General features: G+C 41.0%; 1 protein-coding gene across 3 annotated transcripts in view; it reads left to right on the forward strand.

Annotated features, from left to right (window-relative positions):
• The window catches only part of Lvrn (laeverin), an 89,720-nt gene that overhangs the window by 10,551 nt on the left and 62,218 nt on the right, over positions 1–16,951 (forward strand). For all 3 annotated transcript variants that reach the window (XM_023700575.1, XM_004640604.2, XM_023700577.1), the window contains exons 2-4: positions 4,597–4,739; positions 6,246–6,382; positions 9,408–9,534. In XM_023700575.1, the coding sequence (XP_023556343.1) occupies positions 4,597–4,739; positions 6,246–6,382; positions 9,408–9,534 (407 nt within the window). The remainder of the gene's footprint in view (positions 1–4,596; positions 4,740–6,245; positions 6,383–9,407; positions 9,535–16,951) is intronic.

Below are 16,951 nucleotides of genomic sequence, written 5' to 3' on the forward strand. Positions count from 1 at the left end.
GATTTGGCCCTGCCTGGGATCGGGGCAGGAGAGGAAGCAAGCTCACCAAGGAAGATGGCCTTCCTCTGATCTCACTCATATATTTCTCTTGCCCCAGCCTCCTGAGTACCTGGCATTACATGTGTGCTCTGTCACACCTGGCTCTCAAGAAATACATCTACTCTTCTCTGAGGATCTCCTACCCCTTGTCCAGGGTTAGATGATTCTACTTCCCCCATCTCCCTGACACTGTGGAAAGCTTTTCAAAAACACCATCCACTGCCTTCCAAAAGATCTGGCTCTGCTATCTTCTATTCTCATTCTTTGACCTTTCTTCTAGGTCCTTCCATGTTCAGCTGAGAAGTCCAAGAATGACACCCAGGGTTTCAAAGGCATTCAGTTTAAATATCTCCATGACATGGTTTGGCACCTTCCTTTGGAATTTTGTATCTTTTATATTTTTCTGCTTGGTGGAAACTTCACTTTTCAGATCCTATTACACAAGTAATAAACAAACATGATTCACGGGACAATCCTTGAACCACAGGCCATTAGTGTAAAATTTGGCTCTGTTAAAGATGTTCATTTCTGGGAGCATTGTGCAAAAAATAAATAAGTAAATAAATAAATAAAACAAGGGGTTGGTGTAGGCAACACTTGAAGAGTTTTATTTAATCTTTAACCAGCTCTGTATTTAACACTTGTTAATCAGAGTTGTAAGTATATGGAGTTCATAAAATAATTTGAATAAAATGCCTTACAGAGCAAATAAAGTGGATATTTTTCTAGAATGGTAGTAGATTGATTCCCCAAGGGCATCATGTGGTTCTTGACCACTAAAATCTCTTCCAGGAGCAGAAAGCAGTGAGTCGATGATTCTCTGGCAGGACAAGAGGCAAATTCTCTCAAATTAATTCCTTCAGTAACTGCCCATTCTAAACATAGTCTTAATGGGCACTGTAATAACATGTTTCAGTGAAATGAGAAGGGAGGAGAAAGTGACGGATGGCTCTATTGCTAGGGTTTGGGCCTTACAGGGGTACTTGACCCCACAGCAGAGAGAGGAGGGGTGGAAATGCCATGCAGATGTGGTATAACCAAATGACACATACTGCTGGTTGTTCCTGACCTCTGCAGTTAAGACTGAGTGCCAAAAAAGGCTGTGTGTTTTAGGGATCTTTCCTTAACTTCTTGTTTATTTGTATAAAACTAGGGAGAGAAATAGTTGAATAAAATCCAAGAGAGTTTCTTTCATTTCACTTCTCTGGAGATCTGAATCATGGGACTGGAAGGCACTTGCTTGATGTCTGATTGTTAAAGTGGTGATTCACTAGGCTGGTGTCTCCTAGTCGTTTTGAGTCCGTAGCATAAAATTTTCCACTTTCCTGCAGAGTCTGATTCTCCCCCTGCTCCCTACCTTGCAGCCTCATTGACACTCATAAGCTTTGTGATCCTATGGCAGTGCAGACGATACTGTCAAGCTGCTTTCCTTTCCATAGTTTCTGTTAAAAAAAAAAAAAAAAGGAAAAAACAAACAGTAGGCTTCTGTAAGCTTTCAAAATACATAAGCATGCATTATGCCATTGGATGTACTTTTTCACTTTATACTTTTGCATGTTAATATGCCACTATTTACACAAAATGCTCCAAATTTCAGAGGGCTACAGACTTCTTGAAAGCTATGGGTGGATCCCAAGCTGCTTCTTCCCATTCCAGATGACTTAGTGAAGGCTGCTTTATAAGCTCTCTTCCCATTTCCTCTTAGAACCACAGCTTTAGAGATCCAGGAAGCTTTTCAGATCCACCTAGTCCAATTTTGTAGCAATTGATGTCTACAAAGTTGAAGCAACTTTCTCCAGAGTTACACAGCTTGGTTTTCCCTGCAGATCCTAAGCAAGCACTAAGGTGGCTGAATTACCCTTTCGGTAGTTTTCTATTATATTGTCAATCATGTGACTCTTCTAGACTCTGCCCTGCCCCTCTTAAGTACAACAACCAAAGCTATAAAACAAATGAATGCCAGCATAACAAACTCTGCCCATGCCCTTCATATTCCTTGGTATACATCAATATTAAGTTGCTTATATTTCATAGTAACTTCAAGGCTGAGCAAACATTTATTTGTTTGGTATGAACCAAATTTTTATCAAGTAGTATAAATGATACAAATGAATGAATTTTTTTTTATTTTTTTTCATAATTTTATTGAGAAACAGCAATGAGAGAGTTTCAAATCAAATTGATAGGACAGTTTCAATAATTAACACATTGCATACATTCTTCTTAGTGGTTAATTGCTGTTCAAGATGCAGACATGATATCCTATTTACAAACACCATTAGAAAAAAATCCCTCTATTCATTAAGAGAATGTAACTATATATCAATTCTACCCACTTTGAATACACATGTACAAAATGGACATTCATCTGTATCTACTTTTTTAGTTAAGTTCCGTTATTTGAATATTATAGGTGTGTAAACTCAGCAAAATATTGTAAAAGAGTCCAGTAGCCCATAATAGTATTGGGTCTTCTGCTTCACTGGCAATGTCAGAAATTGTTGACCTGAGTCCCCTACAGCTCAACATAACAGTATGACTTTACTTCTTATATTTCTTTTTTATACTTTTATGCTGGATGGTTAAGACCAAGGTAAAGAGGACCTATGCAACAAGAATTCTAGCTTTTGGGTCTGATAAGGTCAGTGAAATCCCCTCAGGATTTATCCTGAGAATCTGTATCTCAGATTGTAGAACCTTCATCAGTGTCAACCATGTGGATGAGTCACGGCCATTGCTTGGCCATTGTGCTATCTGTGAAAGCCTGAGGGAATATTTTCTCTCCATGTGACTCTCCTTAGGCACAGTCTACATCATTGATCACTTTCCTCTTTGGCCCCATAATCTCCTTGATCAGAAAATTTGGGACACTACCGAGTTACATGATGTAACAGTACAAATGCTCATATGTCTTGAGTCTTAACTGACCTTGGAAGGCTAGGGCTAAAAAGTTGGCTTTCCTTGCGGCCCTCCTTTTTCTCTAATTCGGTCTGCAGACTTAGGTTGTTAACATCCAGAAGACAAGCTTATTGTTACTACCCAAATGAATGAATTTAAGAAAACATATCCCTTAGCTTCTAAAAGTTTCATATTGAGTAAACATAATTTGCATTCATTTTGTGATTAGCTGTAATCTCTGTGCTCCTTTTAATGCATTTGGAATTAGTGTTTTCAACATTCTACTCCTCCCTATATGACTCATTTCTTCTATATTTCATCTATATTAAGAATAATTTGGGAGCTTGGAAGGTTAGAGAATGCACAGCTAATTTATTGGTAACTTTTGTTTCTAATAACATAAAAGCTCAAGCAGCACTGCAATGCATATAGTGTCATTTTTTTCTAGGTGGAGAAACTGAGGCTCAGCAGTATTATGCAGCTTCTGCAGCACTGTTCAGCTGGAGGCAGAAGGCTCGGAGTCTTGCAGCCAGATACGTCAGTGTTAGAACTCACAGGCTTCTTTTCAATTCACGCAAACAAGAGTATAGCAAAATGGAAAAAAGTAAACAGGGAAAGACAAGCTATTTATATCACAGTTCTGTCACATAGAGGTGGTACAGGTGTCACTGTGAGAATTTTCTGTGTGCCGAGTGCCCTATATGTCCTTGCTGAAGGGTGTATATGGCTCTGAGCGGACAGGCTTTGTCGTGATGGAGGAAGGACTCACAAAGGTAATGGAGAGATGTGTCCTCTTCAGTTCATTATTTATATAAGAATTGGGCCTGAAGCAAGGAGAACTGTACCAGAGACAAAAGCCTCAGGTGGAGGAGGAATTTCACATTCTCACCACCACCCAAAATCTTGGCAAGCGATATCCAGACTGCAGGCTGCCAGGACCTGTGTTTTGTCAGATCTGGTGGCATTTGTGGAGGCCAAACTGACTTCATCTTGTTTGCTTGGGGACTTTCTCCTGTAAGTTACCATTGCAGTAGGGGATGCCACTCTTTATGTGTTTCCATAGAAGTAGGAGAAAAGTCAGTAAAGATTTGACTAATCTGCCCAATTATTCCAATCCATATAATGGAAAGTGGGTTTGTTCAGTTAGTATGGAACTGTATTCTTTACTCTCCAGAACATCCAAAATAAATTTTTTATAAGTTTTAAATCAGGACAAAGAAGGAACACTTGCAGGGAAAACCAAGAAAAATATAGGCATTCTCTGAACTGACTTGTAGGCTGAAAGCAACAGACCATTCTCAAATGAGCCTAGTCTTGAAAAATTTGTTTTTCAAAAGACTGGGATCATGTATTGCTATATTTGTTCTTATTTTGTTTATGAAAGCCCTTAAAGGTTCATGATGTAATGAATCAAATATTTTGTGGGAGAAAATTAATGAGTTTTTTAAAAAAAATTTATTTTGAGTCTTACAAGAATTCTTAGGTGCAGCGAGAATTGGAGTGTGTGTTTTGGGGAGGACACTGAAGAAGATGCAGAAAAACATCTAGTTCCCTTCCACCCGCACACCAGACTTAATTATAAGCCACAGTATCCTTATTTTTTGTTTTCATTGGTTTGAGACAAAAATAAAGATTTCTTTCCCTATTAATGTATTTCAGAGCTCTGATAGCATCTCACATGGAACCAACATTTGCCAGGAATGTTTTCCCTTGTTTTGATGAGCCAGCTCTTAAGGCAACTTTTAATATTACAATTATTCATCATCCAAGTTTTGTGGCCCTTTCCAACATGCCACAGCTAGGTAAGTTATGTTCCCAGTGATTATGTAAATATAAACTTTATAATAAATTTTATGTCAATAGCTTTTCTGTCCAGTATGTTAGAAGTTGCATGTTTCTTTTTAATAATTGGGGAGAGCAGTTGTATGTCAGTCCCCACATCTTGGAAACAATAAATTTGGATTCTCTCTCTACCTGAATCTGAGGGCATGATTCTGGAGATGGAACACTGTCTGAGCAGGTTGGCTGGCTGTCTTCCGCCCGCTAGCGGGGTCTCAACTGTCGATCATTAGTGATAACGTGCTGGTGGACTTGGTCTGAATCTGATGCACAGATGTGTTTTATTTGGGTCCTGTGGCCTTTTTCTTTTGATTGAGTTCATCTCCAACTTTTAAAGAGCCTGTGGTTTTGCATAAAATCAAGATGATCACTTCTTTAAAGCTTTGAAAGATCTAACCCCTACCTTTCAACTTTTACATGACGTCAACCACGGACTGCAGCGGAACTGCCTCCTGCAGACTGGATCACTGTGTCCACAGCTTCCTGTAGCGTGCCAAGCCCACTGCACAGCAAATACCAATCCTCAGAAACACTTATGTCTATAATTTCTGCCTTCATCAGCAAATTGCTGCTGCTGGAGTCGCGGCTGACTAGAACGTAGCTGATCGTGCACTACTGACCAATCACAGAGCCAGGCCGTGCTGGAGGAAGTACCCCGAGAAAGGGGCCGGACTAGGAAGCAGAAGTGGGTGGGAGAGAGGAAATGCAGATTCAGACCAGCTTTACTGTCCTCACGGGCTGGAGCCCAAGTCAAGCCCATGCCCTTAATGTATTATTTATTTTTAAAATGATTAGTATCATATAAATTGTACACACTTGTGAGGTACAGTGTAATGACTTGATACATGTATACAATGGACAAAGAGCAAATTAGGGGAGTTGGCATTCTCATCTCCTTAAACACCTTTAAAAAAAGATTTTTTAAAAATCTTCTGTTTATTTGGTATAGGGTCTCACTACACAGCTCGGATTCATAGTGATCCTCCTGTCTCAGTCTCCCCAGTGCTGGGATTGAAGGCACCACACCTGGTTTTGTTAGCTGGCACAGGGCACCCAGGGTTCTGAGGCTGGTATAGCAGGCAGATCAAATGTCATTGTGCTTGACAGGCAGGCATTTAGACCACCAAACTATCTCCCCAGCCCCCTCATTAAACACCTTAAAAATATGATTGAATAAAAAATAATTGTACCTAATTTTGAGGAATAGTGTGATATTTCAACATGTGTACTGAGCAAACCAGGGTAATCAAGGGTTCGTATCTCCATACTGTTACTTCGTGTTTGGATCCCAGGGTGATCTATTTTCACAATAGCCCACTGTTGTTTTGATGGCCTAGGGAAGGTGAAGAAATTCAAATTACAAGACTATGGGAAGGAATGGCTGAATGACAATTGGCTCGACAAAGTCTTTCAGAATTAGATATTATCACCTAGTTGTACACTGATTTGGACTAAAATGATTTCTCTAGGTCAAGAAGAAAGAGATGTAAATGGAAGTAAATGGACTGTTACTACCTTCTGTACCACACCCTACATGCCAACGTACTTAGTTGCACTTGCCATATGTGACTATGACCAAGTCAATAGGACAGAAAGAGGCAAGGAGGTGAGTAGTGGAGATTGTTAAGGTAAGGGACTGGCTGTGAGTTGCCTATCTGTGCTGCCTACATTCAGGAATCATACCTACACATCCTGTTGTCACCTCCTGGCTCTCTCTCTCTCTCTCTCTCTCTCTCTCTCTCTCTCTCTCTCTCACCCTGTTATAGCTTTCAGTGAAGTTTTGCAGAAAGGGACAACATTTCCTGCTACAGTTCTGTGCAGGGGTTTCTGTGGGAAGACTGCAAACTAAGCCACTCTTCAGGCAGATGTTGCATGCCCTTTTCCTGCTTCTGCCTTTGGAAAGGACAGGAGAGAACAAAGAGGGCTGCTCTACTGGCTCCTATAGCACAGGTTTAGTATATGTTGTTTGCTTAACTTCAAGTGTCCATGTAGCCTGGAAGCTCCAAGTGTTTAGCATCAGTTGTGGCCCAGGAATCAATCAATCAAAACAGATATCAGCCAGTAGCAACCATGGTTGCTGAAATGGCACGTGCAGACTATACTTACTGTAGAATCTGGGCTTCTGTGTCCCTCAACTCTGGGCATGCAGCACTTCCGTAGACTTGTGTAAAGTATGTGGGGGTGCACTATCACAAAATCGTAGTTTTCTCCAACTATATCCTTCTTACAATGTAAGATCTCAGGAAAATGTCAGTCTTTTCTATGCTGCTTCACTCTCTACCATACTATGGAACTAGACAAGCTTTGCAAGGTTGGTGCCTGAGGTTCCGTGCCTTCTAGTCACACAACAGGGCTTTGGAGAGTTGAGGACAATCAGGCCATATTTCTGGTTGAAAGCCACTTTCAGGTTTGGGATCCTCCAGGCTCATCCCACTGAGATGTGCAGAAAGGAAGCTATGGTGAGCCATGTCTATCATCAGGAGAGAATCACTCACACTACTCCTACATCCTCCTGATCTAATGAATTAACAGTACTGTGTTGTTGCAAACAGCAGCCTATCTTCCTGAGCTATTGGCTGCAACCTAATTACTCACCCATGGGAATCCCAAACTTTTGTGTGTAACAATTGGCCAAGTGAAAAATTCATGACACACATTGAGGAGTTTGCTCAGATATGATTTGGAAATGTGCACTTTGGTCCTGGAAGAAGGAATAAGCTCCTTATTTCCCATAACTAGTGAGATACACATCGTGGTCCTTCAGCATCCATAGTTCAAGAGGCTTTCAGTAAATGCTGGTGCCCTGTCATAGATTTGAGCCCTGGGATAAAGTCTGTTTCTTCATGAAAAATCACCCTATAAAGAATGTAACCTGCTATAGAAACCGAGGAAATGTAGCATGCCTAAGAAGTAATATTCTTAGTCAGAAAACTTACAGTTCAGGCTGTTTGTCAGTGGAACATCGATCTGACTATGACTCAGCTCTACAAAGTGAGTGAGTCCATCATATACCCTATAGGGTATGCTTCCAGTGCTGTTCAGCCTACCCAAAAGTCACGAGTTAAGCGATAAAGATTTAATGAAAGTGAGGATATGGTCCACATGAAGCCCAAAATAAACATGGCAAACATATTAGTAAGGATGAAAATAGCATACTTTGCTTAAAATTTTGGCACACAGGGGCACTTGTAAAGATAGCCTTCTCCTAGACATCAAGATCTATTGTGTCTAGTGAGGGCTGTCAGCACCCACTGGTGGGCCAGGTGTGATTGTGAAGGATTTTTGACCTATAAAATGGTCATTTATGGGAGGATCTTTGTAAATAGAAAATTAATGTGCAAGTATTAATTGATAATTATACTATTTTTCAGAAGGGTACAGTGGGGAAAGATGATTACTGCTCTCCTCAGTAAAGTGGCCTCTGGCTGAGCAGGGTCATTGTCACCTGAAAAGTGAGAACTTGGGAAGGAGGAGTGTGGGTTCACTTGGACAGGCAGGGCAGTATTGGGACCGTCTTTCCCAGTACAAAGGGGCCTCCTCTGGAGCACAAGGGAGACAGAAAGCAATGAAGGGATGCAAGCTAGGGCTTCAAAAACAGGTGGTTGCATTTTGTGAAAGAGCATTCCTAAGCCATCACGTAACTGAAAGTTCACATAATTCAGGAACAATTTTCCAATAGAAATAAAATCATAGTTAGGTAGACGTGCTCTTGGAATACATAAGTCTGTGCCTGGTATGCTGACTTTCTATTTTTCTTAGGATGGCCTCCACTGTGTTGCCCAAAGCTCTTTTATAAATTAATTGCACCCACATCAGGATTAATATTTGAATCTCAACTCTCATTCCAAGAGTTTTTAGTTTCATGCATAGTTTTACTTTAAAATTTGAAAACAAGTTGGGAATATTTTTGCTTCCATTATTAAATCATGTTACGTGTTCATGATTCAAATTTGCTTAATGTATACATTGCGTGTAACCATCACTAAGGGCACACTTCTGTTTTGAATCATTAGAAATATGTCCTGAAAAGAGAATTTTCCAGTAGAACATGGAACCCACATTTTCCAAGGATTTTTTTTTTTCAGAACTAGGGATTAAACTCAGACCCTTGCGCTTGCCAGGGAAACACTTATTCTACTGAGCCATCTCCTCAGCCCCCAAGGATTGTTTTATAATTACAGAATTATCACCAGGGTGGTGTTGTATCCTGTAATCTTAGCACTTGAGAGGCTGAGGCAGGAGAATTACAGCATGTTGGAGGCCAGCCTGGATTATATAGTAAGACCCTGTCTTAAAAGAAAAAACAACCCCTCCCAAATAATGCATGTTATTATCAAAGATTGACATGACATACTTTCTAGGGTAGTCACTATCTATCTATATATATCTGCACTTAAATGTTTTAAATGTGTAGCTTCTTCTGAAAAAGTAAGGCTGGATATTGAGTAGGAGACAGACGGATTAAGCAGGTGGCCCCTTTTCAAAGGAGCTATCAGAGCTATCACTTTTTTTTTCAGTATGGGAATCTAACTTGGGACCTTGAGCTTGCCAGGCAGGCGCTTATTGTTGCTGAGCAATCTCCCTGGCCCACTGTCATTTTTCTTAATCACTGCTTAATTGTCTTGATTTAGATACGCATCTGGGCCCGGAAAGATGCTATTGCAAATGGCAATGCAGATTTTGCTTTGAACATCACAGGACCCATCTTCTCATTTCTAGAGGATTTGTTTAACATCAGCTATCCTCTTCCAAAAACAGGTGAGATGTCTTTTCTTCCAGGGCAGTTGATTTCTTTCTGTGAGGCCCCTAAGTTTCAGTTACAGATGTGCCTTTCAGGAGTATTTTGGAGTTTCCTCCTGACCTTTCACGATTGTTTTTCCCTCCCAAAACACATACAGTGACTGGGGAGATGGCTCAGTAGAATAAACGCTTCTCTGACAAGCGCAAGGGCCTGAGTTCAATCCCCAGTTCCAGAAAAAAAAAACAAAAACAAAAACAAACAAACAAACAAAAACACATAGAGGCCTGTCTGCAATTTCTCTCTGTATGATGCTGCATAACCAGCAGGTGTTCAAGAACCCTTGGGTAGCCTCTCCTGGGCACCCAACAGCAGCCTTGCCCCCTCCAGGCCTTGAAATTTTTCTTGGTCCTAATCTTTTTTCTCATAAGGCAAGTGTGTAGTGCTACGTTCTGGATCCTTTTAGCTAGTGGGCTTGCATGACTTATCCTAGTTTCCTTTAATAAGTATTTTTTTTTTTAAATCTTCAGATGTGAGTCATTGGGTTAGGACTTGGTGGTCCCATCTGTGAATTTTCAATGCATAAAATTGGAATCATGTGTGACTACAACATGATCCTTGAGAAAATATGTAAATATTTTTATCTCTGTTAGCTCTGTGTGGCATATGTATAAATTATGTGAGCCATTCAGCTCAGAAAGTCATCCGGCGATTTCTCCTAAGTTAAGGGCACATCATGTAAGTGGATTACGTTCTTCTGACATGTTAGTGGAAGCTCTGGAAATGGCACGCTCTGCGCACACTGGCAGATGGTGGATGGAGGTGGAGAACAAATCCCGGGAGCATGAGGCTCATGAATTCTGGGAATCCAGATGCTCTGTAGTTCCAGAATTCTGCCACAGGAGGAATGAGGCCTGGAAGCAGTCAGCCCAGGCAGAGGTTCTGGGGATGGCATCTGCCGCTTAAGGGGCTGGAGGCAGTAGCAGTGTAGACTTGGAGACCAAACTCCAAGCGTTCTGTGCTGGAGGCTCGCAAGGTGATATTTGGGTAGGCAAGAAAAATTCCAAGCATGTTCATTTGTTGAGAAGCCCTGAGTTACCTTCGTCCTTTTTGAGTACTCCCTCCATGCAGTGTCCCCTCCTCCTCTTGTTATCTCCTATCCTCAATCACTTCTTTCCCAACCCTGCATTGTTCTAGTTTATATCACCAACATCTCCATCACAGGAGACCTCTTAAGATTTCACCTCTTTCCCTTTTGCCTCTCCAGTCCATCCTCCTGTTCCATCCTCCATTGTTCCATCAAAGCCAGAGGAATGTTTTCAGAGAAAACCTTGTCATGTTACTATTCTCCTTAAAACCCCTCTGCAACTTCTCATTGCCAGAGGATAAAGTCTCAGATCTGTACCATCTCTTTAGAATAATGTGCTGACCTCAGGGATTTGGGGTGTTTCTGAGTTGGACGGATGCTTTAACGCATACCTCTGTGCTCCCTCCCACACTTCCATTTTCTGTCCTCCATCTGCAATTTGCGTATCCTGAAATGTGTTTTATCCAGTTCACTAACTCAATGTCAGGGGTTCTCAACATAGAAACCAGACCAGAATCCAAAATTAAAATTTAAACATGAACCTTTTATTACTGGGCCCAGGACCGCTTGACTATACTCACGCAGGAAAGAACAAAACGGCCAGGAGCCTTAGTAAAGGTAGAAACCACATCCTGTTTGGCAAGCAAATTTGTCATTTAACATAGAACAGTACCTTTAGAGACAGCATGACTATTACTCAGCATATATTTTTTTCTGGGAACATTGTTTTCTGGGAACTCTCAGTCTATTGATGATTTATCAATGGTACACCAAACCTCTTTGTGGTCTTTTTTTTTTTTTTTTTTTCTTTCCAAAGGGATTTTTCTTGGTCTTATTTTTACTATTTTCTTTTTTGGTACTGGGAATCGAACTCCAGGCCTCGCGCTTGCTAGGCAGGCGCTGCGCCACTAAGCCACATCCCCGGCCCTCTCTCTGTGGTCTTAAAAGGAGCAGGGTCACAGAATGTTGAGCAGAGTAATTTTTTATATTTAGTTTTATATTAACTCATCACATTCTCTACTGGTTTTTGTACATGATTTAAACCCTTGATTTATTTAGTTTATCATATGATTGGTTGGTGAGGGGGACCCTATTAATACTCAAAAAGAGATTTTTTTTTTTAATCTGCCCAGGGACGATAGCTTTGTATCTCTAGCTCTAACAGAAGAATCCCCCATCTTTTGAGGCATCTCCACAAGTATGATAGCTGTTCATGCTACGGCACAGATAGAATGGAGGAGACTCTTGGCAATTTTTTTTTATTGGGGTCTATCCTATTTTCTTTTGAGGTCTATATTATTTTATCATTTTTACATCTAAAAAGGTCAGGTAGGGAGACATAGAACTAGGAGTTCTGAGTAGCAATCTTTGCCCCATCTAGGTTCTGAGTCAGCCACCACATGTAAGTGGTAGGAGAGTGTCAAGCCTCTGTTAGCCCTAACAAGAGCCAGTAGAGCCACGTCTGGTCAGTTTGACCTTGAGGAGTTCAGCAGTCTTTTGTAAAGTCAACTTATCTGACTGTTGATCTGTCAAGGTCATCTTAATGTGAGAGCGGTGAATCTAATTTTTTTTGTTACGTTGACCATGATAGGAGTGCTCAGGACACCAGGGTATGGTCCAGTCCAGTGGGGTCCAAGAATTGACAGGTCTCGCTTCTTGATCTACACCAAGGGTCTAAGCTCAACTGCCAATGGGTTATGGGCTTCTCTGGGTTGTGGAGTGGTGATAGTGAAAGAGGGAGTGTGTAGCCTGTAGAGTAGACTGCAGAGCCTGTAAGGACTTAACAAATTCTTTTTTTTTTTTTTTTCTTTGTGGAACTGGGGATGGAACTCAGGCCCCTGTCCTTCCCAGGCAAACGTTTATTTGCCTGGAAGTTTATTCCAGGGGTTTATTCCACTGAGCCATCTCTTTGCCCCTTAGGGTTTAACAAATTCTTAATTAGAAATGGATGTCAGGATCTCCTCCTCCAACTTAGGGATTTAAAGGGAGTGACCACTCTATCTCAGTCTTTTATGATTTCTACAATACCAACACTAAAGGTGGCAGTCTTACAAATAGGATTTTAAAAAGGAGTGAGCCCATCCCGGTATGGGGTGCAGCATGACAGCAGCAGGGCCATCAGAAGCATAGACACCCTGTCTGCACATGTCTCCTGGCATGGTGCCCCTCAGGGTGTGGTTTTGCCACTATACTTGGTCCAAGCTTTGGGATCAGTAGACAGCATCTAGCTTTTATCTTAGGCCCAAAGCACTGGAAAGGCTCTGAACTACTCTACCCATGAAAACAGGCCCATTATCTGAGGAGCCTACCATAATGGGGAGTCCATACCAGGGGACGATTAGTTTTATCAGTGTTTTTACTACCTCTCTAGAGGTCTCAGGTCTGGTGGGCTGGGCCTCTACCCATTCTGAGAAGGTATAAATTAGTACCAACAAATACTTTTGTTTCCAACTATCGACTTGACCTCAATAAAGTCCACTTTGACACCTCCAAAGGAAAAGTTCCCTGTCAGCAGATGCCTAGTTTACACTGTGGGTGAGAAACTAGATTATTGTTAGTACAAGTCACACATTTGCTGGCCACTGAGGTGTACAAGGTCTAAAGCCTGAAGATATAAAAATAGTGGCCAAGCAGCTTGGTGATAGCTGTCTTTTTTAGATGGGTCTTGTCATGAGTTTTTGAATCACACAATGTCTCGTGTTTAAACAAAAATATACTCTTTCCTTGACAAGATTTGTCAACCCTTTTTTTTTTTTGTCTTTTTTGGCTTCAACCACAATCACTCAGTCTAAAAATATTTGGGTGGCTGAAGGAATGGGGCTAACATGACATGTGTTTTTGGCAGTAAGTACCCCCCAGCAGCTTGCTTTGCTGTCAGGTCAGCAGCCCTACTGCCTTGGCCTTTTCAATGTCCAGGACAGTGTATCATTGCCACTTTAGTGGGCCACCATATTTTCTGTAACAAGAAAATCTCTTAAGAGTTTTTGATTTCTTTTCCTCTTGTAGTTAGAAGGCCTCTTCATTTTGAGCTGAAGTCCCTGGAGGCAGTGCTTCTGACCACACTGTCCTTTCCACAGTCACAGCTGTTGCTCCTGCCCTCCGTGCCCCATCTACTACCATATTGCTTCCATCTGCAGACAAGACGAGGTTGGAGTCTTGGAGTGGTGTGTCCTGCAGGTCAGGTCTTGTAGAATAAATAGCCTCATGGTCTTTACACAATTTTGCTCTGGGATTTCCAATGACATTGGAAGGAGAGCTGCAGGATTAATGACCTGTATACTCTCAAGAGTTAGATGTGTGTCTTTACGGAGGGCTTCCTGATACTGGGACAGCCTAGAGCCAGAGAGCCACTTTTTACTAGGACCCTACAGCAGTGTCTCCATCACATGGGGCATGAACATGCTCAACTTCTGTCCCGGAGTTAATTTGTCAGTCTTTTTGACTAACATAGCAGCTGCTGCAGCAGCTTGTAAGCATGATGGCCACCCAGCAGCCACAAAGTCCAGTCTTTGAACAGATAGGCCATGGCGAGCTTTTATGGCCCTAAGGGCTGAGTTGAGACTCTTTTTGTAACTTTTTTTTTTTTTTTTTATGAACAAACAGCTGAATGGGCGCAGGGCTGTCTGATAGGGCCAGAGCCGGAGCCCTTAAGAGATTTGTTTTAATCCTTTAATGTTTCTGCTGTTCTGAATTTTAATCTAAGCAAGAGGCTATTATCTCCCTTTAGGGTTTTACATAAGAGTTTAGTAACAGAGGCAAAAATTTGACACCTAAAAACAACAAAAACCTATCATACCCAGAAACTCTTATAACTCTTTTTGGTCCTGGGCTCCTCTAGCTAACAACAAATCATCTATATACTGTAAGAGAGAAAAGTTAGGATTGTTATTACCAAAAGGCACCAGATTCTTTAATAAAACTTTTCCAAGAACAGTAAAGGGAATATTGAATCCTTGGGAAGTCAAGTCCACATCACTGGCACTTGTGTCCCCCCACTTTCTGGATCCTCCTGTTAAATTTCTTGGGAAGCAGCTGCCAAGGGAATACAAAAGAATCTATCTTTAAATCTAACACAGCATACTATATCCAGTTAGGTTGGAGCAGACTTAAGCACCCTAAATATAAAGTGTAACCAGAGAACTGTTATTTTTTATCAACCATGGACATTTCAGTGATTAAATCCCTGTACAGTATTAACAGGCAACAGTTATACTTTTACAGTGAACATTTGTTATATATATATATATATATATATATATATATATATATATATAACATATATATATAACATAACAGGATGAAATGTCTAATTTAGTTATCAATATATATCACATAACTTTGTTCATGTCGACATGAAGATGATAGATAGATAGATAGATAGATAGATAGATAGATAGATAGATAGACAGACAGAGAGACAGATAGATATCACTTAGACCAGCTGGTAACTCAAGAGAAAACATGTTTTAGAATCTATATTTAAAGCTTAGATAACAACATATAAATCTGTAAACAAATATGTAGATTAAACAAATATCTTTACAAAACCAGAGTGCACTCAAATATATTTCTGTCCAGCTTAAATTATGATGAAACATTTTTTTCTGTCTATATTTTTATTTTGTATTTTTTTTCTGCTATGAAGCAGTACCTTATTTCTGCAGACTTTCTTTTTGAGTTTGCAGCAGATAACCAGAAGAAGCATAGGCTGGCAGAGGAGACTCAGAAACCCCTCCTTGTGTCTGCAGTAGGAAAGCAGCTGCTGATGAGGCTGGGGGCAGGGAAAGGTGAGCAGTAAACCTCCCTAGAAAGGATAAGACAGAGAAGGGCCCATGAGCTGAGCTAGTGAGCTCCATGAGCTGTTGTTACCCTGTCATTAGTTCAACAGTGAGAGGAGAGGGTAGAGAGAGGGAGAGAAAACCCAGAAGATGAAACAAGGGTAGCGGCTACAGCACCAATGGCTGAAGCTCCCCTGGGTGCCACAGCGCCCAGGATGAGACGACAAGAATCCCAAAAGCATTCCCCACATTCACCTTGGGATCAATCAAAGTTTTGAATCATGTAGCCCAGGACATTCAGTTTGCTCTGTACTGATCTGGACATAACAAAGTCCCAGCGGTGATCCCTCTTGATCCACACAGAGGAAGCCCAAGACTAATGTAATTCAACACAGTAGCAATAACCACAATGCGATATGGCAACTGAGCTAGGTCTGTTCCCTTCTGCATTTCCAGGTAGACTGTCACAAAAGGCAAGGGAAAGAAGAACAGAACTAATACCATTGCCTTCACCATGGCACAAATGCAGCTGGGGTCATTGGCACACTGGGGACAAAGAATAAACAATTCAGAAAAACAAACAAATGGACAACAACATTCTGGGAATTTTTTTTTTTTTTTTTTACTAATTTGAACTCTCAGGGGCCAGGGAGATAGCTCAGCAGAATAAGTGCTTGCCTGGCAAATGCAAGGGCCTGATTTCAATCCCTAGTTCCACCAAAAAATAAAATTAAATAATAAATAGATAAACTCTTGGCTGGAATTCAAACCAAAACAAACTGTCAACATTTCAACAGATTCTGTGGTAAGGGTTTCCCCTGCAACAAATTCAAAACAAATGAGGAAAACAAACCTCATAGGGCCTATAGCACGAGACCAATCCAGGAATATTTATTTGAGAAAACAGACTTTCTCAATGAGAGAGAAGTGTGAATAGTATCTCAGGACTACTGATCAGAGATAGATTGACATACTTTTCACATCTGGAAGTTAGGGCCCATCAACACCAGCCTGGAGAGAAGAGCAAGAGTCAATCAAATCTTACCTAGATAAGAGTAAGGTTTGTTACTTTTTTCCATGCTGCAGCATTCCGTTCCTTCAGCCACTTTTGGACAATTAGTTGAAATCAGCTTGTGGTGCCAAAAACCACCCAGAAGTGGCTCCTAGGCACAGAGGCTGGGCAGGCCTTTTGCAAGAGTATTTTGCCGATGGGGATCCTGAGGCTCATTGTCTGAAATCCTCGAAATGGTTAAGAATGTTTGCAATGGTGACAAAGAAGCAGAAGCAGTCTGACCAATAATTACAAATGACACAAGCAACAGACAAGGAACAAAGACAAAACCAAACCAAAGACAAATTCAATTCTCCATCCCACCATCATAGAAGGGAGCAGAGTCCAGGGGATTTATGTTGGGTCCAACTCCTTCTATGATTCACCAAGGGGCACCCCAACAGAACTTCTTACCAGCAAGAGGTCCCAAATTGCTCATATTGTCCAAATCAACAAAGAATTTGAAGACTTTCAGAGACCTGTATAAGTCCAGGGCCAAAGAATTTTCCCAGATTACAGTT

Source organism: Octodon degus, unplaced genomic scaffold (assembly GCF_000260255.1).
Source record: "Octodon degus isolate 3935 unplaced genomic scaffold, OctDeg1.0 scaffold00124, whole genome shotgun sequence".
In the NCBI taxonomy this organism is placed as follows: Eukaryota; Metazoa; Chordata; class Mammalia; order Rodentia; family Octodontidae; genus Octodon; species Octodon degus.